At 35.5% G+C, this 26738-nt stretch overlaps 1 protein-coding gene across 1 annotated transcript; it reads left to right on the top strand.

The window, feature by feature from the left end:
- The first annotated feature begins 644 nt into the window (after positions 1 to 644).
- Positions 645 to 25744, top strand: c3a.6 (complement C3a, tandem duplicate 6). The gene is made up of 41 exons (XM_059553030.1): positions 645 to 771; positions 8688 to 8883; positions 9035 to 9203; positions 9299 to 9372; positions 9470 to 9558; positions 9694 to 9776; positions 9951 to 10038; positions 10204 to 10306; positions 10391 to 10511; positions 10700 to 10815; positions 11428 to 11574; positions 11855 to 12058; positions 13239 to 13430; positions 13555 to 13707; positions 13776 to 13905; positions 14075 to 14143; positions 14472 to 14666; positions 15439 to 15556; positions 15662 to 15753; positions 15840 to 15979; positions 16117 to 16329; positions 16984 to 17044; positions 17133 to 17219; positions 17298 to 17501; positions 17593 to 17668; positions 19152 to 19311; positions 20122 to 20211; positions 20295 to 20451; positions 20776 to 20939; positions 21052 to 21207; positions 21301 to 21360; positions 21469 to 21559; positions 21932 to 21980; positions 22099 to 22189; positions 22376 to 22465; positions 23017 to 23122; positions 23292 to 23381; positions 23476 to 23556; positions 23642 to 23725; positions 24227 to 24362; positions 25009 to 25744. Exons 1-41 carry the CDS (start codon positions 704 to 706, stop codon positions 25148 to 25150), a joined length of 4935 nt encoding a protein of 1644 aa, XP_059409013.1. The 5' UTR covers positions 645 to 703; the 3' UTR covers positions 25151 to 25744.
- Positions 25745 to 26738: the final 994 nt, after the last annotated feature.

Genomic DNA, 26738 nt, shown 5'->3' with positions numbered 1-26738 from the left:
TTGTTTGTTTGTTTATTCACCTATTCATTTATTTTATTTATTATATATATTTATTTATTATTTATGTGTCTTCTGGACCCTTGCAGTAAAATTTAAATCTTTACAGCATGCGAGATCCATTATTAAAAAAAAGTTCAATAGCTTAAATAAAACCATCTGAAATACTGAGAACTTTTCCAGCCCAACTGATCAATAAGAGCAGCAGATTTACCAAAGGTTGCATTTGCACAACAGGTCATTGACGGGAAATCTCACAACAGTGAACTTTACCACAGACAGCCCTACCGCATTCTCTTTTCTGATCAAAGTAACCCTTTAGATTGACAGAGACATGAACTTTATGAATTTGAAGCCCATTCTCATGATGATCCAAAAATATAACTCTATTAGCATCCACACAAATGAATGATATTCTAGTGCATGCTTTAAAATAGGCAAGATTCATCAGCTGGAAAAAAAAATGCCTCTGAAATTTGCCTCTTCTGTCAGTTTTAAAGAACTAAAAACCCATTTTAAACGAGGAAATACCTTAAATAATCCACTTATTTGAACACATGAAAATTATTTTCAACGACACGGTTGGCTTAATTATAATTGTATTTAATACAAACAAAAATGTTTGGCAGCCGTGAGTTCAGGTGAAAGTCTACTCGATTCAGATTTGTACAAACATGAACACAGTCAAACACACAAACACACAAAGATGGAGGTGAAGCTGGTGTTTCTGACTGTTGTTCTCTCCTCGCCGATCCTCACACTATGTGACCCACTGTGAGTATCAAACACTGATTTTATTAACAGATTATTAATTTATGTGTGTTGGTCGGGATACTAGCTTAGTACGCTATACATTTAGAGGTTCAGTTTCATAAATGTCTATTTTGTATAGCAGTGGTTTTGTATGTTGGTTTCAGACACATGATTTATTAGAATATATATATATATATATATATATATATATATATATATTTATTTATTTATTAATGTGTCTTTTTTATGTAATTTAATTCATAATATTTGCTGACCAAAATATTTTCGTTGTCTGATATTAATTTTTTCTGTCACCTTTTGCATTTCTGCTGTTTCATGAAGTTTGAGTTTTATATGATCGTTCATATATTGCTTAAAAAGATTCCAATGTGACAACTTACTCCACATTCTGTAACAGCTCTGTGCTATGCTGTTGTGGTATGTTGTCATCAGAGCTGGGTAGTAACTGATTAACATAATCGGGATTACATAATCAGATTCCAAAAATTAAGCAACTAGATTAAATTACATTTTAAAATATTCATAATCAGACTGCAGTTATTTTTAAATTGATTACTTATAGTTCACACAATAGCAATAAATACGGTGGCCGAGAAGTACAAAACAAATCACAATTACAAAAACAAAATAACAAATCCAAAAACACAACGACAATTTAGAAAACAAAATAACAATTCAAAAAACACAACGACAATTGAGAAAACAAAATAACAATTCAGAAAACACAACGACAATTCAGAAAACAAAATAACAATTCAGAAAACACAACGACAATTCAGAAAACAAAATAACAATTCAGAAAACACAACGACAATTCAGAAAACACAACGACGATTCATACAAAACGGAAAAGGTAGGTATATTTTGAGAACGACATACTTATCGCTGATTGGATGAGACACCTGTCAATCAAGCCAGAACCGGAATCACGCGATACTGCTCTAATAGCATTCCTTACTTCGTCTATGGGCGAATAGTTCTTTCTTCTGAACATACCATTATTCTTCAGGTGTGTTTTTAAAGAGCGCAAGCTCATTTTAATGTCGTGGTATGTCGCCAGCATGTCCACAATCACGGCATATGAATGTCCTTCTTCAAAGTAGCGTTTAATGTGTTCCATTTTAGCAAAATTCAACATTAGATTTCAACAAAGTTGATCACAATTTATTTTTGATTGACAGGTGTCTCATCCAATCAGCGATAAGTATGTCGTTCTCAAAATATACCTACCTTTTCCGTTTTGTATGAATTGTCATTGTGTTTTCTGAATTGTTATTTTGTTTTCTGAATTGTCGTTGTGTTTTCTGAATTGTTATTTTGTTTTCTGAATTGTCGTTGTGTTTTTTGAATTGTTATTTTGTTTTCTGAATTGTCGTTGTGTTTTTGGATTTGTTATTTTGTTTTTGTAATTGTGATTTGTTTTGCACTTCTCGGCCACCGTAAATAAATTATTATTTTACATCTTTTAAGTTTTCCTTTCTAAAATAGCCCACTGCTTGTATACACTCAGGAAGTCTTCCAGTTTTGCAGACATTCAAACAAAATTATCATTATCTATTGACTATTGTCATTAGTCAGTTGACTATAACTCCTCAGAAAACAGAGAGGCCTCACTGTAAAAAAAGAAAAGTTGACAACTTAAAATTACAAGGTAATTTGCTGCACAGCTTTTTTAAGTTTTTCAACTTTTAAACAAAGTAGTTCACTTAACTCAATTCACTGAGTAAGGTCACATGTCTCCCAACTTAAGATCTTTTGTTCAGCTGATTGAGTTTTTATTTTAATTTTCTTTAACTAAGAAAATTATGTAATTTCAACTTTTAATGTTATTTTCACTTGACTTAAAGTATGTTTAGTTGACTAAAAATGTGTTTTTAAAAAGCATCACAAGGTTAAAGAAACTACTACATGCTTGGTATTTTGATCCAGGTTTTATTTCAAACCAGCAGCAACACATTGGTAAGTTTAGCCATACTGATTCTTAAAAAAAGTAATTAAATGAGCAAGCAGAAAAAAATAAAATAAAAAAAAATAATAAAACTTCAAAGTGCTTTCTCATTCAACCGGTCCTAAATACTTTAAATGTTCTATGTTTAACATTTTAAATTGTTAACACAAAACATGTTACAAAACGAGCAAAAAATGAGTTAAAGGAGACTGACTTTTGGGGACTTTAGCTCCTTCACCGTATCCACCAGTTAGGGTGAGGCTCCTTTGTCTGTTCGCGCTTTATTGCACATGCGCCAATTTCATGGTCGTTACAGTGCGCATGCTCCAACCTCCAACCCAACTTGTATGCTTGTTAACTTACATTTACAAATTGAATTTACAATTAATTCTAGGTTGGTCCAACGATTGTTGAACCAAAGTCTTTTCACTAGATTAGCCAACATTTTTGCATTTAATTGTCCAGTTAACTAAAATATAATCATTAGTCTAACTTTTTGTGAGTTGGATTTTTTACAGTGCACTCAGAATTTGACCACTGGGTTTACAAAAATAATTACATTTTTTGTTTTCTCAGCATTTCAAAATTGCATCAACTATCGATGAATATGAATTAATTTTTATTTGAATTATCATTCAGTTGGTTATTCAACCATGTATTACGTCTAATGTGTCAAACGCATTAAAATGTAGAAGTTCACATAATTTCTTATTTATATGTAATGCATGGATTCCCAAACTTTTACTGTCAGCTGAACCTCTTTCACCTTATATACACCTGGTATATTTAGCTGAAGTACAGAAGACATCAAAAAAAGACGTCATAAAAACTTTCATTCTGGCTCCTCAGTGGACGTCTTTTCAACGTCAGCAAAGACATAAAAAGATGTCCACTGGAAGTAACTTTGCCCAGTGGGCAGACCTCAAGAGACAGGAACTAATATAGGGCAGATAACGAGGGGCAGACAGGTGAGCACAAATAGATGATTAATTTATAATGAGAAAAGGAACAACCAAATATATAAATACAGGGAGAAACCACAACCTACAGTCCACGGGGGTGTGACAACATGCAGGTAAGCAAATAAAATATAACATTTTTAATTAGTGTTTTAATTTATTTGTTATTTTAAAATAATGTTATTAATGATTAGTGTTTCAATCAACTCACGGACCCCCTGCAGTTCCTTCACAAAATTTAGAAAACCTTGACCTAATGTTTAATGCACTCTATGTTGTTAATAACAGCAAACAGAATATATTTTCTTTCGAATTATGGTACAAGACTATATTTAAATCAATGGGATAAAAAAGTTAGATAAAAAGTCATCTAAAAGCAGTCTGTTTATATTACCTAATATGTGTAATGTAATGGAGTACATTACTATCTACAGTTTGCGTAATGTACCGTGGAAACAGTAACAATTCTCAAGTAATCTACCCAGCTCTGGTTGTCACAAATATGTGTTCAATGTATTAGGGCTGTCACGATATTAGTTTTTTTTTTTTTTTCATTATTATTTTTTTCATTTAGTTTTTTCATAGCACGGTTATTGTGGCCATACGAATACACAATATCGATATATCGTGATATCTATAGAAACCTTGAGGGGGGGGGGGGGGGGGGGTTACCAATGTTATTGGTAACACTTTACAATAAGATGCGATTTGTTATAATTAATTTATCAACTAATATGAATGAACAATGAACAATAAATTTATTACACAATTTATTAATCTTTGTTAATGTTAGTAAAAATTGAGTCATTCATTGTTCATGTTAGTTCATAGTGTATTATTTTTTAACAGTATTTTACAGTAAATTCTACCATGGAAATTAACTCCACTCCCACTTCTTCAAACAGTTTGAGTTCAAAAGCTAGCATTCCTAAGATGTTAGTACTATGAACTTATTTCATTTGAGTCCACTGAGAAAGAATATTTCTTAATATAAAACTGCAAACACTTAATGTGTAGTAGTAAAGTTACTAAATACATGAGTTTCACTCAAATCACTGCAGTTCATTGTCAGCTATAGCACACATGTATGTGCTGAAGTACTTAACACAGAGATCACCACTGTATCAGCGACTCCACATTTACTGTCTTTATATAAAGCAGCAGCTTTAATGAGCCACAGAATTTGTGGCTCATCATCGACTGAAGAACAGGCTCTACTCTCCAGCACAATGGTGAACAACAAAACTACATTAAACTAACAGATCTCTCTTGTGCAAACACACATTAATACAGTCGAGTTCAGTATTTACTCTCATTATCAGTGTATGACTTTGCATAAATCTTTTTCTATGGATGTTCACAAATATTTTAGTTAAATAATTTTTTTTTCATTTGGTAAATCTGACATTTACATTTTACAGTATATTACTGTTTTTCCTTGACTTAACAGCAACAAACTGTAGAAAAACACTTTTTTCTGGCAACTATTAATTTACGGCAACAAACTGTAGAAAAACTGTTTTTCTATAGTTTTTGTTCCTGTAAATTAATTACAGTTTATTACTGTTAAATTATGTTTCATGGTGTTTTTTCTTCATCTTAAATCATTAACCCTTTAAACCCCACAACAAAATCCTCAGTTTTAAATGTACACTTATAGGCCCGGTTTCACAGACAGGGCTTAGACTAAGCCAGGATTAGACCATAGATCAATTAGGACATTTAAGCAATTTTTATAAACATGCTTGGAAAAAAACATTACAGATGTGCATCTTAAAACTAAAAAGGCACTGATATATTTTTAAGATCAGTCAGTGCAAGTTTATTTCAGTGGAAACAGCTCAGACTTACATTTTAGTCTAGGACTAGTCTTAAGCCCTGTCTGTGAAACCAGGGGATAATGTGTACACACTACAGAGTGTTTGAGTAACACTGAATCAGTGAAGTTAATGAGATAATTCTGTGATTAATTGATGATTGAGCATTAGTGATGAACACCTGCTATTAACAAACAGAATTACTAAAGGAAAGAGAAACACAAGAACTACAACTGACTTGAGCCACTGCCTTAGATGAAATCAACTGATATAAAATAATTAATCAAATCTCTCAAGATGTGATTAAACAACTCCTAAAACAGCTTCACCAGATTCACATTACAAACCAGATTGACTTTATTTCTGTCAGATGTCTACAGAAGATCTTATTGAGAGTTAAATAGGTTTAGGTGTTTTTTTCCACTACCATGATGGAGATCAGTGTTTACTTTAGTTGGGCTCTTGAACGTGACTTTTCAACAACTAAGTTTTTATTTTACATGCTGTAACAATGCGTCTTTGTATTTTGTTATGGCAAAATAATAATAAATAAATAAAAAATCAACAGAAGAAAAAAAATCTGGCATTGTTGTTTATAGATTGACAAGAACAAACACTATTACTTCTATTATTTTAATATTGACACTACAGCAAAATAAGAAACACTGCTGAGCCATAAGTTATGAAAGACTGTTAAGAAAATTTCACTCATATAAAAACCTTTGCTGAAATGTAGACAGAAACATCAATAATCATCATATGAATCAACAATGGTGACAATCCACAAAATAATAAACAGATAAGTTCTGAACATCACAAAACATGCTACTAAACTTAAGACAAAAGCAAAATTATAAGCACATAAGAATTCAAGAAAATAAGTGAACAATTCAGCGCCATAATTTATTCATGCCGCAATGCATGCTGGGAGTCATGGATGAGTTTTATCCTGTGCTGGTAGCCAGCATGCATTGCATCATGAACCTTTTGATTGTAACCATTGTTGAGATTCATATGCTGATTGTTGATGTCTCTCTTTGGGTGTTGTGTACACTGCTGCCCAAAATGTAAAACTCAAACTGTCGTGAAATCCATATGATCTGGTTATCACATTACTGTTCAATCTTATAAAATTGAAGAAACAAAAAAATTGTGTCATTCACTCATATATTTCAAGACCAAATTAATATTTGACTACTATAGCAGCACTTTATGTCAGTCTAGTAGATCATACCAGACAGAAACAGCCATAATCACTTGTCCATTAAAATTAATATTGCTGTTACAGATGTACCATTAAGATACAAATACAGCAATGATACAAAATTTAAAGTACAAAAGTCAAGGGTCAGGAGCCCAACTAAAGCAAACACTGATCTCCACAATGGTGACGTTAAACGAAACAGTAACATTATCATCTAAATCTCTGTAATTCTCAGTAAGATCTTTTGGTCTCTGATCTAATAGAAATAAAGTCAGTCTGGTTAGTAATGAGTGAAGTTGGTAAAGCTGTTTGTTGATTGTTTAAATCTTCAGTTGCTTTCATCTAAAGCTGTGGCTGAAGTCAGTTGTAGTTCTTGTGTGTGTCTTGTTTCTCTTTTCTTCAGTGATTCTACTCGTTATCAGAAGCTGTTGATCAGTGTCTGAATTCACTCATTAGTTTTCATTTTCTCTGCCAGGTGGACTATATTAGTAAACTCATGTAGGGAATAGTGAATGAGGCTGTAGGGTGTGATTTGAAACACAGCCGCTGAGTGTCGACTTTGAACGTTGTTAATTTACGATATATAGCAGCAGGCTACCTTCTCGAAAATGATGAATATTACCCAGAATGCACTGTTTTAATGAAAAACAGTATGTTACTGTCGGAATTTGTCCGTTTTTTTACAACGATTTTTAACAGTGTAACTAAATGACAAAAATGGTAAATGGTAATTTCCTGTTTCCTGGTAATTTACAGGGGAAAACCGTAAACTGATGCTCCCAGAATTCTCTGCATTGCATTTCAAATTTTGCTTGAATTTCATGTTTTATCTTTGAAATATGTTTTTTCTTAGCTGTTATGTTCATTAGGGTTGTATGTTCCATATAATGTTGTTAAATTAATGTTTATTGCATATTTCAGCTTCATGAGTCTCACCATGATGGTGTTTAGTGATTTTGTGAATGAAACTGTGCACCTTCTATGTATCTTATTTAAAAGCTGCTTGTGATGGGCATTGTTTCATCTTGTGACTTTCTCATCACCACCAGCTTTTGGTGTTTACCAGAGTATAACAAAAGTACAAAACAGATTTCAGTACTTCAATAAGTAGGTATATTAATATTGTGTTTGTTAAATTATGGGATTAAACTAAATTAAAGGTAATACCTGTAAACTGAAAATGGTTTTACCGTAATTTTTACAATATAAATCTGGCAACTACAGCTGCCGGTTTTTTACCTTATACTTTACGGATTATTTTTTACAGTGTACGTGGCACTGCGACCAACCTAACATTTTACATGTTTAATGTAGCAATGTGGTTGCTCACTTTTTTTCATGATCAGTTTTAATCGTGTAACTGTTAATAGATTTGAACAAATAAATAAAATGTTACTACACACAGGCCCTATTTATTGCAAATACAAAAATAAGATGAGTAAAGAAAACACGGTACTTATTAAAATAATCACCCTTTACTTCAATATATGAACACAGAAAACTGCTGTTAACAGGTTAATATAACTTTTCCCAGTCTATGACTAGTAAAGTAATTGCCACTTACTCTGATGAACGACTATGCAGCTCTGCTCAGAATAGCTGCAAGTGCTGCATCTTCTTCTTGTTTGACAGGTGTCAGCGTTAAGGCACAATACCACCACCTGGGAGCTCAGCAATGAACAATACTGGAGTATTTACACGTGGGGTTATCATGAGAAAACTGTTCATTTTAAATATTGCGGTTATTCCTAATACCGGTATCGTCACACACTAAATTAACACGATATCGATAATTGTTGCTTTGAATATCAAGGTTATTGTCAATAGCGATATATCGCGACACCCCTACGATGCATATTGTTTGGTGTAACATTCTAAGATATCCTCTATATTCCCTGCATTGACTTTCAAAAATAAACCTACCATGCTTACCGGCGTCCAGAACATTCTATTTCAGAATTTATGGCTATTTGATTTGATCTCCTCAGGTTTGTTCTGTCGGCTCCTAATCTGCTGAGGGTGGGTTCCTCAGAGAACGTGTTTGTGGAGGCTCAGGATTACTCTGGAGGTAACCTGAATGTGAGGATCACAGTAAAGAATCACCCGAAGAAGAACCTGGAGATACTGTATAAATCAGTGACACTTACTGCAGCCAACAATTTCCAGATCCTTACAGATATAAAGGTGATGCCATTTTCATATACTTTGTCCTTATGTAAGCATATGTGTGGGATTCTTCAGAGGGCAAACTTCATGTTGTGCAATCTGCAATTTTATGTACAATTCATAAGTTTTTATGTGTATTGTATATATTTTATTGTTTATTGTTGTTCAGATTCCAAGTGATAGGCAATATTTCTCTGATGATCCTCTGGAGAAGCAGTATGTGTATCTACAAGCTCAGTTTCCATCCGTCACTCTGGAGAAAGTGGTCATGCTCTCATTCCAGTCTGGATATATAATTGTCCAAACAGACAAACCTATCTACACACCTGCTACCACAGGTTTGGAGCTTCAACATCAGATAACTCTTTTGAATGTCATGATGAAAAGCACAAAATAAAAGTATTCCATTAATTATAATTTATCCTTATTGCAGTTCAGTACAGGATCTTCTCACTGACGTCTGGCCTGAAACCATTTGAACATGCTGGAGTATCAGTAGAAATCATGGTACTCTAAAAAATGCACTTAAACATTCCTTAAAATACATATTTGAATAAATATATTTAAAAAGCATGAATAACAAATGAGTATATTTATATTAAAGGATCCTCAAGGTATCACAACTATGAGAGAAACCATATTTCCACAGCAAGGGATTAGATCAGGAAAATATGCCGTACCTCAGCCTGCCAGGTGCGTTCATGCTGAAAACTGAGACCTGATGTAACTAGACACAAGTTAATTGACTGAATTATCACTCGATTTGTCTGTAGAGTAGGACAATCATTTGCAACTGTTTTGACGTGATTCATACATTTGTATTTGTAGTCCTGGGATCTGGAAGGTGGTCACGAGATTCACAAACACGCCACAAAAGAATTACACTGCTGACTTTGAAGTCAAAGAATATGGTACTGGATGAGCCTTCTATTTATTATATTGTTTGTTGTATATGACAAATACTGCAGTTGTGCCAAAAGTCTAAGCCAATTCTAAAAATACGTGTATTTTACAGGGTTTTTATTTTTATTAATATAATATCAACACATCAACAAATTTTTCATAATGCGTGTTTGTTTTTATAGTGCTTCCCACCTATGAAGTCACATTATCACTCAGTCAATCATTCTTCTGTGTAAAAGATGCTAGTCTGACAGTCAGCATTGAAGCAAGGTAAGACAATTATGTTTTGCCACTTTATTATTATGTCCAAGTCTCAATATCCTTTTAATTTCATATTCTCTCACATTTGAAGCTGTGTACGTACCAAAGCACCTCTCTGCTAGCTAACCTTTATGTCACAGATAAATAACTTTTTTTTATTATTATCTTTTTTAGATACCTTCATAAAAACAATGTGAACGGACATGCATTTGTGGTGTTCGGTGTGATGGAAGATGAGAGGAAAACAAGTATTCCTTCTTCTCTTCAAAGAGTTCAGGTGAGCTTCATAACAAGCACAAACTGACAAGCTGATGTGTTAGTAAGTGATTCAGACTTATACTGGCATTTGCATTAACTGCAGATTTCAGACGGAGAAGGTAATGCCAAGCTAACAAAGGAAATGATACTTCAGACCTTCCCAGACATCAACCAACTGGTTGGACAATCAATTTACATTTCAGTCAGTGTTTTATCAGATACTGGTAAGAGAATGCACACCAGAATGCAAGAGTCTACTGCTACTGCTATTATTAAAGGCTTTACACTATGTCTTAAAATGCAGCACATATTGTGTGAGTTGCTAAAAACACACCCAACTGCCAATTTAATAAAATGTTTTTATTCTGTATTGACACAATTCTAGTAATTTTTTCGTGTGTATGTATTTCAGGCAGTGAAATGGTGGAAGCTCAAAGAAGAGGCATTCAGATTGTGATATCACCATACACCATCCACTTCAGAAAAACACCACACTTCTTTAAACCTGGAATGCCCTTTGATGTCTCCGTATGAAACTTTTCTGTTCTTGCAAAAAAATAATAAGCAGTCTGTATTCAGAATATAATTGATGAAAATACTCTAATTGACTTGCCATTCATGTAAAGGGGTCAATTGATGTACACTTTATTGTCCAATTGTCTTTTGCCACACCAAGAACCCTATCATACCCCCGGCGAAATGCAGCGCCACACACAGCGCAAGTGTTTTAATTTCACGCAGTTGTTAATTTCACGTCCTGCACCAAGTTTTTTAAATTGCAAATGCATTCGCACCCATTTATGAAATTAAATAGACTGCGTCTTAAATTTTAATGCTATCCCACAATGCTATGCGGTAGCTGTAAAATAATGCATGAAATATCTCATCATGCATTTACAATAAAAACATGAATACATTGCTTTGTTGTAAAATTTATTATACAAATCACATTAATTGCTAACAGTGCCTATCACTTGTACTTCTGACTTTCTGGTGGCGATCATCCGCTTTCTACTCTAAATATGATCTATCCATCATGATTTGAATGCACCATTAAATGGCATTTGTAAACAGTTAATAGGATCTAGCAAAATGTAGCTGATGTACTGAAATGTATAATTGTATTGTGTTTTCATATAGGTTTATATAACAGACCCTGACCAGATGCCTGCTGAAAACATTGACGTGGCGGTAAATCCAGGAGCGGTCAGAGGTCGAACGAGAGCTAACGGGATTGCGAAGCTTACTGTCAATTCTTATGAAGGATCTTCCACACTGGAGATCACTGTAAGTTGATGTGTCTCAGGCTTACTGATGAAAAAACAACCTCTTCTTAAACCAACCTAAGAATTCCTGCTTGTGATATGTGGTTTAAGCTTATCTAGCTGGTCTCCTAGCCTGGTCAAACTGATCTTGACTGCTTTAATCCAATTTTTAACACTGAACAAAACAGACAACCTCAGACAACAGCTTTATCTTTTATCTTATTTATCTTATCTTATAACTCTTTTTCAGTTTTCAGCATATAATAGCATCAAATCAAGAATTATAATCTGTTCACTTCCAGGTACAAACCAAACAACCAAAATTAGATGACGACCAGCAGGCAGTGAGGAAGATGACGGCCCAGGCCTATAAAACCAAAGGCGGCTCTAACAACTACCTCCACATCGGCATTGATGCTGCAGAGCTTCAGATTGGTGATCAAATGAAAGTCAATCTGAACCTGGGAAGAAGTCCAGGAGTCAGAGACCAAGATTTCACCTACATGGTGAGTGACAACCCCTTTTCGGTCCAATTGATTCCATCTAGCATTATTCTGTCAGCAATGTCACATGCAAGCGATGCTTTTGATCACAATCAATTACAAACAGTGTTGCTGTTGTTGTTTTTATTGACACCCTGTGTTTTTCAAAACTACTGCTACTAGATTCAAGATTTTTATTTTCAAATGCACAGTTATATAGAGAATGTATAACAAGCAGTGAAATGTAAATAAGTTCCGCTCCATATATTGTGCAATTATTTGTAACATATACAACAATATAAACTGAGATAACAAGCCTAGGAAGTACAGGATAGGATAGGCTTACAGGATACAAGTAGAGGATAGGTTTAAACACAATCAATATTAAGATGAACAGGTATGTGCAAGAAGAAGAATGTGCAATAATACAGGTGGTTACATAGCAGTAACAAATCAGAAAGTGCTGTGTGAAGTATCTGAAATGTGAAGTATATTAGATATTCTGAGTGGACTATTAAGTAAAGTTATGTTGATGTTATGATACTTGAGTTTAGGAGCCTGATGGCCTGAGGGAAGATGCTCCTCCTAAGTTTCTCAGTTTCGGCCATCTGTCTATGGAGACACTTAGCAGATGGAAGCAGGATGAATAAACAGTTACCAGGGTGACTGGAGTTCTTGATTATTTTTAGCAGCTCTGTTTTTTTCAGCATTTGAGGTAGAAATCCTGCAGAGAGTGGAAAGCAGTCAGTAAGTAACCACACAACTCTCTGTAGGGTTTTACAGTCTTGACTGGATCTGGTCCCATACCATACTGACATACACTGAGTTAAATGCTCTGGTGAAACCCTAAATTCCTCAGCTGTTGCAGATGATTCAGTCTTTGCTTGGCCTTCTTTCACTCCAGCCTGAATGTTTGCAGTCCAAGTCAGGTCCTCAGAGATGTTCACTCCAAGGTACTTGAATCTGTTAACCCTCTTCACAGGGGTCCCCCTAATCATGACAGGGGAGTAGGTCGCTGCTGTCTCTTCCTGGATTCTACAATCAGCTCTTTGGTTTTGCTCACATTCAAATAGAGACAGTTGTCCTGGCACAAAGATGTCAACTTATCTAACTCTACTACTGTCAATTTTGCACTGTGTCTAAAAAAAATAAAGTACTGATGTCAAGGCAAAATGTTTTCTATTTTTTTTTCTCCGATTTTCAGATCTTGAGCAAAGGTCACATTGTTCAAGCAGACAGGTTTAAGAGGCAAGGGCAATCTCTAGTGACTCTGTCTCTGCCTGTAACCAAAGACATGGTGCCGTCCTTCCGCTTCGTGGCTTATTACCATGTGGGCTCATCTGAGGTGGTGTCTGATTCAGTCTGGGTCGATGTGAAGGACACGTGCATGGGAACGGTGGGTCTGTCATGTAATAGAATTAATATTTTAGATTTTAAGAATTAAAACGTTGCTTCAAAAATGGGTCGATTGGAAATTTCATACATCAGTAGTTCCTCATAGTGTTTCTTGTGTTTCACAGCTGAAGGTTCAGGTGAAGGAGCCTCGACCGATCTATGAGCCAGGAGAAAGCTTCAGTTTGCAGATAACTGGAGATCCTGGAGCTAAAGTTGGTCTGGTGGCGGTGGATAAAGCTGTGCATGGACTGAACCAGTACAGACTCACTCAGACAAAGGTGAAGGATGTTCACCAGCACCTCGAGAACTTGCGAATGGCTTATAAATTGTCTCTTTGTTGCTCTAGATCTGGGACATCATAGAGAAGCATGACATCGGCTGTACAGCAGGAGGTGGGAGGGACAGTATGGGGGTTTTCACTGATGCAGGTCTGATGTTTGAGTCCAGCACTGCAGGAGGAACCAACACCAGAACAGGTATGTTTGTATTGTTTATATGAAATATATATTTTCCTGCGTGTCACCTCAGAGTAAAAAATAATAGGTAATTGTGCAGTCTGAATATTTATATTTTTGATAGAGTCTTCAGATTATAATTGTAATCTTCTTGAACTCAAAGTATCCTGCTTTTTTATATATCCTGTAGTGCCTGAGTGTCTTGTACCTTTAAAGAGAAGAAGAAGAGCGAGTCTTCAACGAGTCACAACTATACTGGGTGAGGAACTTCTTTTTTTATTTGACAGACAGTGAAAGGATATGATTTGGAGAGAAAGTATAATCGAATGGCTCCAGGGCTCTTTCTTCTGCTGTTCTTCTCTATCTATCCTCATTGTTCTACACAATGGCTGGGCAACTTCGGTCCTGGAGAGCCACTGCCCTAACCCTAATCAAACACACCTGGCTGTAACTTTTTAGTGATCTTGAAGACATTGATTACCTGGTTCATGCGTGTTTGATTAAGGTTGGAGCTAAACTCTGCAGAACATTGGCCCTCCAGGACCGAAGTTGTCCAGGCCTGTTCTACACTAACATTATTTTCTCAGCTGGTCAGTACTCTGGCGATCTGAGGAAGTGCTGTGTGGATGGCATGAGGGATAATAAACTCGGCTACACATGTGAACGTCGAGCCATGTACATTGTAGACGGACACAACTGTGTCCAGGCCTTCCTGCACTGCTGCCATGACGGGGAGGCTCATAGTATGGAGGCTGGAGAGGAGGAGATGATTCTGGCTCGAAGTATGTTTCTTAAAGTCATTCAGCTGGTTTTCAAACAAACGATTTCTGTCATATTTTTCATCATGCTAGCAAACCAATTGTCTTGTCAACACAATGCATGTACAATTGCGATAAAATTTGAGATTTTTGTATTATTATTTTCTGATGAAGAAAGGGGAAAAAAGTTAAAGCTTTTTTTTTTAAGTTTTAAGTATGTTAACAAAAATTTCTTAAATGTATTTGCCCAGAAGAACTTTGTGACAATGAAATGAATGCAGTGAATGTCAGTTCAATGACTGCAGTCACTACTGAGATTATTAATTTTTTTGTATTATCTGTTTTTAAATATCTCACTTTTAATTTTTTATTAAATACAAAGTGAAAATTTAAATAAATGTAACCTAGTAGCTTCCGGGCAAAATAAACACCATAACAAAAACACCATAACATAAACAAAAGGACCATTTTATGCACAGAAATTGAATCTGTAATTTTTTTTTTTACATTGTCTTCTTAACGTATAAAATAACGATTTGTCAAGGATTGTTGATGGATGAGTAAATAAACAAGCTCCACAGCCATATGAATCTCTTGATTGACTTTTCAGTGGAATATTTTTAAACATAATAAAAAGGAAGAAAAATTGAAAAAAAATAAAAAGTGAACAAATCATAGAGTAGTTTGAGCTAATTGGAAACGGATCAGGTGAACTTATTTTTTCTGTCCTTTTCTTTACCTGATGTCTGTCAAATTTAACTAGTTTTTCACTGCATTTTTTCGGTTAACCCAATAGGTGAGGATGACGACTATTATGAGAGTTTTGATGAAATCACGTCACGTACACAGTTCCCTGAGAGCTGGCTTTGGGCAGAGGAGATTCTCCCGGTCTGCCCAGAAAAAAACAAGTTATGGTGAGTATGAGAAAATCTTTATAGATAGAGCCAAGTCTGAGTGATTTCAAACTTCTTCAATCTTCCATAGCTGTATTAATGCTTTTCCATTCCCTCATGTCTTAGTGGAACAACGTCGATCATAAGAGACAGAATCTACCTGAAAGAATCAATCACTACCTGGCAAATCTTTGCTGTCAGTCTGTCGAAAACACACGGTATTCATGTTTGGAAAAAGTACACTTATATAGTGCACCTTTTCACCCTGTTACCTTCAGCATTATGCTAAAGTCTTTCTCCAAAGGCATATGTGTGGCGGATCCATATGAGATGATCGTTTATAAGAGGTTCTTCCTTGACCTGAAGGTGCCGTACTCAGCTATTCGCAATGAACAACTACAAATCAGGGCCATCCTGCACAACTACACCAAGAAGAAAATTAGGGTAAGCAATCACAATAATTTTTCCTCAATAAACACCAGTACAGCAAACACTTTTGCGGATGATCCAGATACAACATTTTTCAAAATGTGAGGTTTATTTTTTTCGATTTTGCAAATGCCTGTTTGTCTCTTCTTCAGGCACGGCTGGAGTTCATGGAAACCGAACATATTTGTAGCTCTGCCAGTAAAAAGGGCATGTACCAGACTGAAGTGGAGGTCGAGTCCATGTCCTCCAGGTCCATCCCACATGTAATTATTCCTATGGAGTTGGGCCATCACTGGATTGAGGTGAAGACAGCAGCGTATGACTCTGTCTACAGTGATGGAGTGAAAAAGATTCTGAAGGTGGTGGTGAGTGTAAAGTTCCCTTCAGCCCATTGATGAAATAACAGAACTGATTGCATTAGTTCACATAAATATATTTTTAACATTGATAAAAAAGAGCAAATCTCTACTTAATAAAAAAAATTAAGATACGCCAAAAAAGTCCCATCAAAAAGAAAAGTGGATCAAAAAGTATTGAATGATAAAATGGAGTGCTAGGTGGGACTTGCCTCATTTTGTGGATAAGTTTTTTTTTATTTTTTATGCACTGTATAACACTGGCCTTGTCAAATAAATTACTACTACTACTATCAATAAATGTATATAAATTTTTTTCTTTGTGTGTGGTCAACAGAAAATTCATATTAATGCATACTGATCTGCAAAATCACACAAAATGCATGTACTAAATTAGGCATGTCACAGTTTAGCCCTTTCAAAAATAACTGACAAAGAAATGCAGGCCTATTTGTGAAAATCCATTCTTGATGAACTTATAGTATTTATAGTTGTCTATGTGCATTTTGAATCTTGTGATAATTTATGAAGTATTTAAGAATTACACAGTATTGTTTTGTTTTGAATTAATTACTGAAAAAAAGACAACTTTTCATTAACAATCATAACAGAAGCTGGATTTCATTATATAACTGATATCTGCTAATCAAATCTATGTTTCAGTCTGAGGGTGTGCTCACTAAGGTACAGGAGGCAAATGTTGAGCTCAATCCTGCTAAAATAGGTAAGAGTTCTAAATAATAAGAGTTTCTCCTGCAGAATATCCAAAAAACAATAGATACAAACCAAATCAACCTGAGACTGTGTGACAGGTGGAGTACAAGCAGTGTCTGTCAGGAGTAGCAAACCAGACACTCAGGTTCCTAACACACCTGCTAACACATACATCACAGTGACCAGTAAGGAGAAATCAATACACTCATTTATTCTGCCTGTCCATCCGATTGTCCAGTCCTGACTGCAGTCTGTTACTCAAGGTCAGGAGTTCGGTAAGTTGATTGAGCAGGCCATCACTGGACACATAATGGTGCGGTTTATTCTTCAGCCTCGAGGCAATGGAGAGGAGAACATGATCAGTCTGACTCTTCCTCTCATTGCCACTCATTATCTGGACAGCACCAATCAGTGGGAGACTGTTGGTATGGATCGCCGTAATGACGCCATCAACCATATCAACACAGGTCAGCTGATCCCTCAGAAACACAGTATTCTTGTTCTGATGGGACGAACGCAGTGAAGTCAAATAATGTTTACTGTATTGTTTTTGTCAAGGTTATCAGCGACAGCTAACTTTCCGGAAACCAGACGGGTCTTTTGCTGCCATGATGAACATGCATAGCAGCACATGGTAAAAAAACAGTTCTAAGGAGATGTGGTCACATTAGCTAACTTTTGTGAGCAAAAAAGGTAGAAGCCATTTTAACTTAACAAAAATGAAAGCAATGCAGTAAGGGATAGACCTAAGGCCTTTCCCAACTAATGCCGAGTAAACACTGCACGATTTTAGCCATGCTTGTCACTCGCCATTAGGTTTTTCCGACAAATGCCCAAAATCTGAGGAAAATCAGAACTCGTCACATGAGTGACAATCACGCAGTGTGAATTAACAACGACGCAATCTGAGAGAATTGCTGACACACGTGAAATATTTGGCAAGCTAGATATCTGGACCAGGCTGTAAGCGATTCAAAATCCTGCTGTGTGAAATGAGTTCTGACTGAAAATATATATTGGCAATGACCTACAGCCAATGAGAATTTTCTAAAAAGTACTAAATATAAAAGAAGAGCAAAGTCCACAGCTATAACAATAATGCTACAGAGGAACAATATTGGTGGAATCCCTTTCACAACTTTTTTTTTTCCAGCCAATAAACAAGTAAAACATTGACAGCCAATCAGAAGGCCAAAAGACATAACTGCATAAGTGATTCTTTTTTCAACTTTTTTTAAATTATTATTATTATTATTTAAAAAATTTTGTATAATATCTTTCACTTTGATGTTATTAGCTGCACTGCGTATTTTTTTTAGCTCATTTTTGTTAAAATATTTTAACTGATTGTTATAATACAGCTGGATCTTATGTGGCAGAAACACAGGGTTTGTAACATGAATGTAAAAACATCAGTGAATCAGGTTATTTCATGATGATCATAAAACCATTAACAGATAACAGCCATAACCTGATCTCACGTCGCTTTAGCTTTCTTTGATGCTGCAAATGTGCTCAACAAACACACTGTCACAGTAGCTACAAAAGGCATAATAAGTGTTAAGAGCCCAACTAATGGAAACACTAATCACTGTTATGGTGTTTAACTGTTATGCTGTTATGGAAATTAAACACATTAGAGTTGAACCCCTGTTCATTTTCAGTAAGAGCTTTTGTAGACGTCTGACAGAGTTTTTTAATCCTCCTCTGCTGAGATCTTGATATATTTAATGTGCTGTCATACATTTCACCCTTTGTTGCAGTGTGGTGCTTATTCCAACCAAAATTCAACGTCTGTCTGATGTCGGAGTTTGACGTCAAACAAAGTTGGGTTTAGACGTCAACCCGACTTTAATTTTCAACCAAAATATGACATTGGAGTTAGTTGGAGTCCAACGTCTTCCTGACGTCACATTGATGTACTGTGCCTGCTGGGCATTGTCAAATCTCACTGTGAAAATAATTCGCCCTCGCACACGCCTGGATTTTGGCCGCAAAAGTACACCTAATGTGACCGTGCCTTGAGGAAGATTACTACTGTATTCACCTGTTCAATTGTAGCTACACAATGCTTCTTACACTTACCTTTCTTTTCCCGTCCCGCCTGTCTGTAAAAGGCTGACAGCGTATGTGGCTAAAGTGTTCGTGATGGCCAGTGATCTGATTGTCACAGAGAATCACGTGATCTGCAGCGCCCTCACGTGGCTGGCCACTAAAAAACAACTGCCAGACGGCACATTTAAAGAAGATTGGCCTGTTATACACCAGGAGATGCTTGTAAGCCATGTTTGGATAGATTATTTTCATTTCACAGGATGTTTTTTTTATTATTATTATTGATAACACTGGCTGTAGAGGTTTATTGACTGATATTAAAACACTTTCAAAAATAAATTCTGAATTTAAATAGAACTATGTACTTATTTGTTTTTAAACAGCCATACTACATCAAATGTTAACTTAGTTCATAATTACTAACTTTTAGTTCTTCTACTTCTAGTGAATTATATCTTACAAAAATGTATTTCTTATTAATTCAGAAGTTATTCTGTGAAATATGTTTCTGAAAAGTATATACATTTGTAAAATTCTGAAAAAGGTGTAATAGTTATCTCTATTCATGATAATGCGATGCAATGACAAATGAACAATGCAAATGGGTTGGACATTTTAATTCACAAATTACTGTATCATTCAGTTTTCCGATCAAATTATTTCCACCACAGAATGCTGAGAATACATTACTTGATATTGTGGTGGAAATTGTTTCAGAAAACATGACAGAATTCTTCTGTGATTCTTCTATGTCCACTTCTGAACCATATTTGACAAATTAAATATTTAAATATTAAAGTAGCATGGGAAAAGTGCGTCCAATGGGTCAGGTGTGCCAGAAGTTGAAGAAACAATCAACCGTTTACAAAAAAATATTTAAATTAATAACAATTTAAAATAATTGTGAGAAACTGGAAGACATTAAGGTCAATAAACTGTTAAAGAAATCCCACAGTAGAGTTTCACTAACAATTGTTATTCAGTTTGGGATCTTTTTCATATATTTGTCTCATTTATTTATGTGAATTCCAGGGTAATGTACTTGGGAAAGATGCTGATGCCTCTCTAACTGCATTCGTCCTGATTGCCATGCAAGAGGGGAGCAAGATCTGTGCTGGATCTGTAAGTGTGATTCCTGGAAAGAGCTCTACGATACGCCATCTTCATCTCGAACATGTCTCACTAAGTCTCTCTCTCTATAATAGAATCTTCAGAGCAGTATGAAAAAAGCTGTTGATTACCTGCTGCTGAGAGTTCACAGTCTGACCAGCACTTATGCTGTTGCTATGACTTCTTATGCTTTGGCCAATGCTGGAAAACTCAATAAAGAGATCTTGAAGAGTCATTCAATCCAGAACGAAGGTCAGTAACATTACAGTCAGCTCAACTATAACAATATTATTGTTAATAGTTAAAGATAAACATATAGTGTTCCTGTGGCTCAAGTGGTAAAGCATTGCATTACCAGAGCAAGGTTGTGGGTTAAATTCCCAGGGAACACATGTTAGAAAAAAAATGTTAGCCTGAATGCACTCTAAGTTGCTTTGGATAAAAGTGTCTGCTAAATGCATGAAATGTAATTATGTCATATAAAGTAAAATGTAAAATTCAAATGCATGTAAAAATACAGTAGTGACATCAAAACAATAATAACCCTGTACCCACATCATCTTTTTCTTTATACAGTGGGCACGTTCTGGAGGGTTCCTGGAGCACATCATCACTCTCTAGAGGCCTCAGGTTATGCGCTTCTTGCTCTGGTGAAAGCCAAGGATTTCCAGAGCGCCGGAGCGGTGGTGCGCTGGCTGAGAGCACAGCAAACAACATACGGAGGCCATGGAAGCACACAGGTGAAGATCACTAACACTTCAATAACTCTGGAAATGAATCACCCTCCTGACTAGTATAATTTAGTGATGATTGCTTAGTGATAAACAAATCAATATTGTCTGTTCTTCCTAGGCGAGCATCATCGTTTTCCAGGCCGTGGCTGAATATCGCATGGAAGCGAAGAAGCAGGACATGAATCTGAACATTGAACTCTCCGTGGAGGGAAGACAAACTCACAACAAATGGACTTTCACTAGTTCCAACAAGCATGTGACACGTTCAGACAAGGTGAAGGAGCAAATGAGCACATGTTTATGTTATTTATTCTGCATCTCACATCATGTCAATTATAATTCAACTAAGTCAAATGTTTCACTTCAGGTCAAACTGACACAGAAATTCAATGTCACTGCTCATGGCAACGGACTGGCCACTCTCTCGGTGGGGATTCACGAACACTCACCAGTGCTATAAATATCATTTCAAATACATTTGAAATTAAAATGAGTAAATGTAAATCAATCTAATTCTGTCTGGATGTCCTCTCAGGTGTTTTCTCTATATTATGCTCTGCCCGAAGAGAGAGAAAATGACTGTAATGTGTATGATCTCAGTGTGCGGATGAAGAAAGAGCGTGACGGTAGGATCCATCATGGCTTTTCACGTGTGCATGTACTAACCTCACAATTTTGGGGTTAGTAAGATTAATTTTTTTTAAAGAAATTAATAATTCTATTCATCAAGGATGCATTAAATTGAACACATCTGACTGTGAAGACATTTGTAATGCACATCAACACATTCTTTTGAACTTTCTTCATCAAAAAATGCAGCAGTTTCCACAAAAAAAATATAAGGTGTGAAGAATTTCACAATATTACTATTACTATTTTTTTTTTCAGAAACATTGCAAATCTTAGTGACCCCAAACGTTTTCTTTAGTCAATGCATTTGTGCATAAGGACCTCAGTAATTAGCAATGAATAACATTGTTATATCTTTCTGCATGCAGTGTCACATCCAGGCGCCACTGAAAGTTACCTGTTCACGATTGAAACATAGTGGGTATAAAACTCATTTCAGTTTCATTCATCCAAATGTTCTGCTAAACGTGAGAACGTATTGATGATGTATTATATAGTGCCGCATCATATATGTTGTTTTTATCCATCTGCACAGTTTCAAGAGCTCGGAGAGAGATGCTTCCATGACTGTTGTGGATGTCGGTCTGCTGACAGGGTTTAAAGTGGATGAAAATGATCTTTCAAAGGTAAAAATGCTCAGGGATTGTAAAAAGCTGATAGAATACACAACACCTGAAACTGAAAGTAAGTCTCATGTGACCCTAAAATCCAAATTTCATTCATCTGCACCTTTTTATATTGTAGATCATTCTCGGTTTTGACCTGTATCCTTTTGGATGTCATATTTTCATGATCTGATTTATTTCCATCAGTTATCTAAAGGGAAAGAAAAGTACATCGAGAGATTTGAGATGAACACAGAGCTTTCTGATCGCGGATCTCTAATAATTTTCTTGAATAAGGTAAACTGGCTCACTATTTAGTGGACCATTCATGTAGCTGCAAATATGAAATGTTTGTTCAGCAAACCTTTAAGTAACTCATAAAACCAAACAAAAAAACATTACTTGAAATCACTATCTAAATAAATGCGTAGCTAGGGTTAAATGTGCATGGACTGTACATGTATCATATCATTAATAACATAACAATGTGACACCAACACACTTTGAACTGAATTTTAAATCGATGCGCATATACTTTAATTTCTGTAATTTCATTCATACATTTTATTTAATGAGATCTTTTAAGGACTTGTTCAATAACTTGTAGAACATGTACAGCACCACTGAATGGAAAGTATGAGAATGATTATTTATTGTATTTATCATTATTGTTTAATTTCTCTTTAAACTGTTCAAAAAATTCTTTGTATTCACAAAATTGGATTCTGTAATTATAAAAGCAATTTTTTTCCAGTGTGTCTTCATAACTGATTGAGTTTCTCAAAGAGCTCAATGGTAAAAACCACTTAACTTTCAATTAGCTTATAATGTCCAATGTGTCTCATTAGGTTTCTCATAAAGAGAGGGAAAGGATCGCCTTCAGAATGCACAAGATCAATGAAGTGGGAATGCTGCAGCCTGCTGGAGTCACTGTGTACGAGTACAACGCTCCTGGTCTGTGATAGACAAGAAAACTGGATGTTTTAACAGCATGCTATGAAAATCTTGTGCTTAATGCATGTTCTGTAAAGCTGCTTTGAAACAGTGTGTATTGTGAAAAGCACAATGCAAATAAATTTGAATTGACCTGAATTAATCTACAGAAATGTGTGTATTTACTCAGATGATCGATGTGTGAAGTTCTACCATCCTCATAAGAAAGACGGCGCACTGAACAGACTCTGCCATGAGGACCTGTGCCAGTGTGCTGAAGGTGCGTACAGATATAAAGTGAATGCAAACTAACATTTTTAAGCAAAAGTGAAGTCAAGCAAGTTTGTGTGACTTGTGTGCGTCTGTATTTGCAGAGAACTGCAGTCTCCAAAAGAAGCATGACATCAAGGAGTCTCAGCGTGCTTATAAGGCCTGTGCGCCTGGAGTGGAGTACGGTAAACACACCGCTGTCTGTCTGCCCGTGTAAATGCGTGTGTGTATACTTAGAGCTGCTGTTTATACGCTGCAACTTCTTTTTAGTTTATAAGACCAGAGTGGTGGGAATGGTGCTTTCACTGCAAGCAGATATCTACAACATGACCATTGAACAAGTGCTGAAAGAAGGTAAGATGCAAAAGTTGGAAATATTCAGCAGTCACTGATGGTTTGCATGAATACACAGAAGTTTAAAAGTAAAATTCTTGAAAATAAGACTCTTCTGCTTACTAAGGCTAAATGAATGTGATCTAAAATACAGTAAAAGCAGTAATAATGTGAAATATTACAATTTAAGATAACTCTTTCTTATTCTATTTGAATATTATGTTAAAATGTAAATTATTTCTTATTTCAAAGTTGAATTTTCAGCATCATTACTCCAGTCTTCAGTGTCACATGATCCTTCAGAAATTAGTATAATATGCTGCTTTGCTGCTCAAGGAAACGTTTTTGATTATTACATGTTGAAAACAGTTGTTCTGTTATATTTTTATATTGTATTTATTTATTTGTTTGGAAATTAATACATACGATTTTGGGGATTCTTTGCTGAGTAGAACATGAGGAATGAATAAGCATGAATTTGAAGTTGTAAAGAAACTAATGCTTCTTCTGCATGGTTTTCAGGCACTGAAGCAGATGTGGAAGGAAAGACCAGGTCTTTCTTGGCTCATCCTTATTGTAGAGAATTTCTGGACTTCCAAGAAGGCAAAACCTACCTCATCATGGGCCAAACCACATCACTTCCAAGGATTGGTGGAAGGTAGGAGCTGTATGAACCTAATGAGGACGATTTCACACTTACATACAAGTGTGATTTCAGTCCACTCCAAACCACTATACATTCTAGGAAGTTGAGACCTAGTGGTTAGAGAGTATGATTTCTAACCCTAAGGTTGTGGGTTTGAGTCTCGGGCCGGCAACACCACGACTGAGATGCCCTTGAACAAGGCACTGAACCCAAAACGCTTATAAATTATACAGATTTTTTTTTTTTTTTGAGAAAGTAAAATTGCACAAAGTTTCCTGTGAGGGTTAGGTGTAGGGTTGGTGTAGTGCCATATAATATACAGTTTCTAAAGTATAAAAACCATAACGCCTATGGGATGAACCCACTTTTCACAAAAACACCCCTATGTGTGTGTGCATGTTGGATGGGTTAAATGCAGAGCACAAATTCTGAGTATGGGTTACCATACTTGGCTGTATGTCACGTCACTTTCATGTCATCCCTGAGCTTTCACATCAGCTCGTGTTCTTTAAACTCCCTCTCTCTCTCTCTCTCTCTCTCTCTCTCTCTTTCTCACTCACTCACACACACACACACACACACACACACACACACACACACACACACACACACACACACAGTATGAGTGATCTTCATGTGTTTCTGTGGGTTTTTCTAGGCTAAGGTACAGCCTGGGTGAGGATACCTGGATTGAATACTGGCCCACACAAGAGGAGGCCCAAACCCAAAAATACAGAGACAAGCACATTGGCATCACAGCACTCGCTGACCAGCTCTACAACACTGGATGCACAACTTAATGATCCTGCTCTGATTCCAAATCGAGTCTGTAATTCAATCCAAAAACTTTGGAAATTGTATTTTGTTTTCTGGTAACACTTGTGTCAACCCTAAATGCCCATTTATAGTTCACTATCACAGTTTTTTACAGTGAACGTTTTATCAAAACAAAATTTAGTGAAGTCTTGGCTACAACATTCAAATTACAAAATTATGAAATTTGTAGTTGATAATCTGGATTGCACATATGTTACATTACATCTAACTATGTGATTGTGATTATTGTATAGAGAGAGAGAGAGAGAGAATGGAAAATTTAATTAAATTAAATAATGAAAAAGTCAAAATCTATTTAAATTTAAATGTCAGTGTGACCATCAACCATCATCGGATAACCATGCACGTACAAATACGTTGTTAAGTTAAATTAAATCTTAAAATAGCTTTACCCCACTACTGCAGTCAGTTTGCAGGCATTTCTAGATTAAACGGCATGAATATGTGCAATTCGATGTGTTTTTAAGACAAAAACCTTCCAAAGACGTAACAATGCATGGTAAAATGAATGATTGATAATTCAAATACTAATTAAAATGGGTCCATTTTCTGTGCAATCATTGCAGTAGTGTGTGTAATTACACAAAACTGGAAGACTGTCCAATTGTAAGTGGGTCTATTTAGAAATGAAAATTAAAAATAAAAAGAATTGGCCTGAATTAATTATGAATCATTTACTGCTTTTGTGTGAATAAAACAAACTCAGATATAATTGTTTAATCCATATTAATAGCATTTTAAAACTTAATACAGTCTAATTAGCCTACAAGTACTTAAGTTTATGGAATCTGACTATGTATCCAGATTGAATGTAATCACTTATAAATTATTGCAATTTCAATCACTGAAAATGCTACTGAACATTTCTACTGTTACTGCTCTGGAAATAAAAAGGTTAATTTAACACGCTTAATGCTAATTTGTGACAATGGAAGAGTATGTGCATTGAATTGCAAAAAGAAACATTGTCTTTGTACTCTAAGATACAAAACATGCTAGAGTAAATACACATTTTTGTATCGTTTACAAAACATTTTTCATTATCATTTTGAAGTTAATTTAGCTTAACTTTGAATTTGTTAAGAGTATTTTTTCAATTTTCACATCATTGCAAACCAGCGGCTCAGTGGATGATTGTGAAAGACAGAATGACTGTGAATGTCTGAACTTTCAGCGTCTGAAAATGGAAAATTTTGTAAGATCAAACAGCTCTGTAAGACTATTCATTCTAATCATTACTGGAAATCAGGCCGCTGACTGTGAAAGAAACCTGTTACATAACAACCACCAACAGCATCTCGACTGATTGAGAAATTGTGGTTTTTAGCTTCAGGTGACTTTGCAGACACTGGCAGAAAACGACAAGTTCTAAGGCAGGGAGTTGGATGGACATCAATAAGCGCAAACCTTCTTTTCACAATATAAACAGTATTTACTAATTGAATTTATTTATTTAAAAGCACATGATTTCATTCCAGCATGATGCTGCTGTGACACTCTGAACTAGACAGAGATGTCACAACTTTATCGCACAGGATAGTCCTCTGCTGA

This window comes from Carassius carassius, chromosome 6 (assembly GCF_963082965.1).
Source record: "Carassius carassius chromosome 6, fCarCar2.1, whole genome shotgun sequence".
NCBI classification, from domain to species: domain Eukaryota; kingdom Metazoa; phylum Chordata; class Actinopteri; order Cypriniformes; family Cyprinidae; genus Carassius; species Carassius carassius.
This window is presented reverse-complemented; position numbering and strand designations above follow the sequence as displayed.